Genomic DNA, 4,208 nt, shown 5'->3' with positions numbered 1-4,208 from the left:
AAATTTTCCATTTCATTTGTTTTTCGATGAACTAGCCGTACTAATTTAATAAATAAAATATATTTAAAAATAATTAATTTTATTAATATATTAAAAAATAAATATATGTTAAAAATAAAAGTATAATCTAATTATTAAAACTTTATATAGTTTCTATTAACTTATGGAGTCAATTATCATACTTTTTTTCATTTAAAATTTTATTGAATTATTTTAGATTTTTTTAAAAAATAAATTGATAAATAAATATAGGACCGGGCCGGCCCGAAATTGCCCCTACCAGCTGCTATAATTTTCTTCCTCTCGTCCTTTTCTTTCTTCTCCTCCCCTGTTGCTGCTGCCGCCGGTCGTGAAGCAATCTATCAGGTTTGTTTTAATTTTAGTGTTTTTTTTTTTAATTGATTGTATTTTAATTTGATCTTGTTGTTTGTTGTCTTCTGGCTTGAAGAGAAGTGAGTTTAAGAATTTTAGATTATTTTTGCAGCGTGTTATGTTTTTTCAATTAGATGAATTTAGCGGGTTAACCATCCCCTCAATTTTGCAGAGATTTGAGGTTTTCTCGTAATCTATTTTGTGTTTCCGACTTCCATTCGACCGTGAACATGCAGGTAACTTGAATCAAACCCCTTCAGGACCTTAAACCCTAATTTTCTGTACTTTGGATTTGCTGTGTGCCCTTATGGTTTTTGGTTATTTGATTGGATTGTTGCAGGCGAGTGATAGGTTTAACATAAACTCCCAGCTCGAGCATTTGCAGGCTAAATATGTGGGCACAGGGCATGCCGATTTGACACGATTGTAAATACTCTGTTTTTGGTGTTTTTGTTTATTTTGTCTTCCCTTTTTTGGAATCTTAACTGGTTTATGGATTTTCATTTGTTATTTTCTATGGAAAATTTCTTCCACAGTGAATGGGCCCTGAATATTCACCGAGATAGCTATGCATCTTATATTGGTCATTACCCCATTTTGGCATACTTTGCTGTAGCCGAAAACGAATCTGTTGGGCGAGAGCGCTACAATTTTATGCAGGTTTGAATTTTGTTGTAAATATTTAGATATATATATATATATATATATGAGTGTTTTTAGTATGATTTTAGGAATGAGATAGATTCTAGTTGTGGTTGAGCAGATCATAACTAAATTGTGTTCTCATTTTCTTGTAATTGAATTAAGTACATTGCGGTATAGATTTCCATGAGCTGAGGGTGAGCTCTTATATGTTTGTGATACTTGTCATGTGGCTTGCTTCTTTTCGAGTAACAAAGTTTGATGTGGAAAACGAGTTGAATTACTTAAAATTGAATTACTTGTCATGTAGCTTGAATTACTTAAAATTGAGTTTGAATAAATTGTTGTTTTCAAGTTGAGCATCTGAGTCAATTTGATAAGATAATTGTTTGTTGGCATTGTTGCTGAACCATACTCTATCCTGTTGACGTGATAACTGATGGATCTATTGATACAATATGATTAGTGTTATTGACTGACTTATGTTGCAAATGATCTGGCATTCGTCAAGTAAATGGGGTGCCTATTATGATTGGTTTTTATACATTCAAGAGAGTCTAGATTATTTATGAAGCGCCTTAATGGAAAACACTGCAAGATTTTGTAAATTCTTGGGGCACTAATAAATTTCCTTTGTGAATCATACAAATTATTTGATGAGAATGAGTGGAATCATTGTTACATTTTGTAATCTTTTGTAACTTTTAACTTTAATTGTGTGTGAAATGACAATGTATTCTTGTATGTTAGCTATGACCTGATTTCTTTGGCTCGATTGGTTGCGTGGTATTATATGATTTAGTTGGCTATTTGCTTGGATACTAGAATGCTCTCATGACATTGTAATGGCACAATATCCTCTGTGTCTGAGTGATCTTTAATGCATGATTACAAATTGAAGTTAGAATTTTTACCTTTTTATTGCTCATTGTCGCAAAAGCTTTATGTTCTAATGTCATTGTAAAATCACTATTGTATATCAATTTCATGGCATATATATATACCATCTTATGAAATGAATACTTTTTCTCATGCTTAACTTTTTTTTTTTTTAATAATTATCTCTATTCATATCAACTTTAGATGGAGGTTAATCGGGAAATTGAGATTAAATTGTGCTGATCTCTCCTGTCTTTTTTTCTTCTTGTTGGGTACCATAAAAAATTAATCATTCAACTATACTAATGAGATGTTAGTAGGAAGAGGGCTCTGGCATTTTTAGTGATGTAAGATTTAAGACAATAAAAAGATGCTCTTAAAATATTGTGTTGTGGTGTTGTAATTTTGTCAAATGAAAAAACTGTTTAATTATGTTATTTTATTAAATTTATAGATATGTTTGTGTGTAATTTACAACATTGTTATCGTATTTTGTACCCGACATATTCACTTATATATGCATATTATATGTAAATTTAAGTAAGCGCAAAGTCTTTGCATATAATCAAGCATCAAATCAAGTTGAGGATACTTTTAGTAGCTACCAATCACTTTTTATCGTGGATGAAGACCTCTTCTATATGGACCTATTAGATTGTTGGAGTTGTATGAGGATTCATAGAAAAAACTTAAATATTGTTTAGACCAATCCATTTTGTTCACTTATTGGAAATTGAACGCCTCCTATGCGGAGATGCATTTAGGTTAAACTTGGCTTGGTTCTATGCTTGTGTATATATAAATGAGCACAATTTCTTACTGTACTTGCATTATTCTTTTATGGTTTCATTTTGATATCGGTTGTTTTATAGGTATAATAATTTCATATAATATAGCTACAAAAGACGAATTTACTATTCTGCACAATTATTTTCTAAGTCCAATTGCCGTTTTGTTCCCACACAGCCTTACCTGTATATGTTCTGTATTATAATTATTTTCATTCTAAGTTATCGCATCATTTTTGTGACATCCGTGAAATTTCCATTATATTAATAAAATGAATAGAGTTCAATTTCATCTTCGGGACTATATGCCACTGTACTTATCAGTGAGAGGTGCATGAGATTGATACGGAAAGCCATCTAGAATTAGCCTCCATTCTTTTTGTTTCTTTCATTGCATTATCGTTCTAAGGTTGTGATTTACAAATTTTATTCTCTTTTCGGATTTAGGATGCATAGGTAAGTAGCTCACTGTGTAGGAAGTGATGATTTTTTTGACACCCTTAACATTGCATTATGCAGAAAATGCTTATGCCTTGTGGGCTCCCTCCGGAGAGGGAGGATGAATGAGGCGAATTCCATCGTTGTTTTGGCAATAAAAAACTATTGAACATGTTTTTATTGTCACTAAAGGTATGCTCCGAATTACTCTGAAATGATCGTTTATCTACGGTTTCTATGTAAGCTATCACATGCCCGGATTAGGTTTGTGTTTTCTTCGCATTCGGTCTATCTAAAGTACATATCATGGGTGTTTATTTGTCATTGTTTTTTGTCTTTTGGATTTTATGTTTTTTCTTTTTAATAATTGTTGGATGTAATATTTTGATCGAAAAAAAACACCTCAATATATTGCGCGTCCAAGCTTTAAGTGAAAATTACACACTCGTTAAAATAAATTCATCCCTTCACACCTTCCCCAACCTCTCCAGCTTCATTACTGTCGCCGTGCATATATCTAGCTGCTTTTGAGAGTTTTTTGTGGCGATCACGGGCAAGTAAAGATTGTATCCGGTGGTTACCGTGCAAATCGGGTTTCAATCATGAGGGTGGGAGAAAATGTGTTTCGTTTATTTCAAGAGAGCCTCATTGTCTACTTGGAGATCATCAGAATTATAGCCTTTCTCTTTGATCTTAGGTTCTCTTCTTGATATGAGTTGGCATGTAACAATATTAGTTAACTTGAATTTGACCTAAAATAGTTCATGTTATATAATATTCGGGTTTGGAATTTTACGACGAAATTAGGGGGTGCTTGACGGATAATGAAATTGCAGAGAAAATGAGAGAATAAGAATTAATTCTTTTGTTTGAAAAAAATAGAGAATTCAGTTGAAAAATATAAAAATTGCAGCTATATCTGAATGGATCAAATAAGAATAGTACAAAAGAGAGTTAACGAATAAGAATTCATAAAGAAATATTTTTTGTGATTTTTTTAAAAAAATTATAAATTATATACGATGTTTTTGTAAGATTATATTTGTGTACAATTTCTTAAAAAATCTTAAAAATTAAATACTTAAATAT

The 4,208-nt window shown here is 31.4% G+C and overlaps 1 protein-coding gene across 1 annotated transcript; it reads left to right on the top strand.

Annotated features, from left to right (window-relative positions):
- The first annotated feature begins 258 nt into the window (after nucleotides 1-258).
- LOC127254664 (uncharacterized protein At4g14342) lies at nucleotides 259-3,593 on the top strand. Its single transcript, XM_051279892.1, has 5 exons — nucleotides 259-366; nucleotides 545-608; nucleotides 713-798; nucleotides 909-1,032; nucleotides 3,201-3,593. Exons 2-5 carry the CDS (start codon nucleotides 603-605, stop codon nucleotides 3,246-3,248), a joined length of 264 nt encoding a protein of 87 aa, XP_051135849.1. The 5' UTR covers nucleotides 259-366; nucleotides 545-602; the 3' UTR covers nucleotides 3,249-3,593.
- Nucleotides 3,594-4,208: the final 615 nt, after the last annotated feature.

This window comes from Andrographis paniculata, unplaced genomic scaffold (assembly GCF_009805555.1).
Source record: "Andrographis paniculata isolate CXL003 unplaced genomic scaffold, ASM980555v1 Contig52END, whole genome shotgun sequence".
In the NCBI taxonomy this organism is placed as follows: Eukaryota; Viridiplantae; Streptophyta; class Magnoliopsida; order Lamiales; family Acanthaceae; genus Andrographis; species Andrographis paniculata.
The sequence above is the reverse complement of the archived record's forward strand: the minus strand, read 5'-3'. Positions and strand labels throughout refer to the sequence as shown.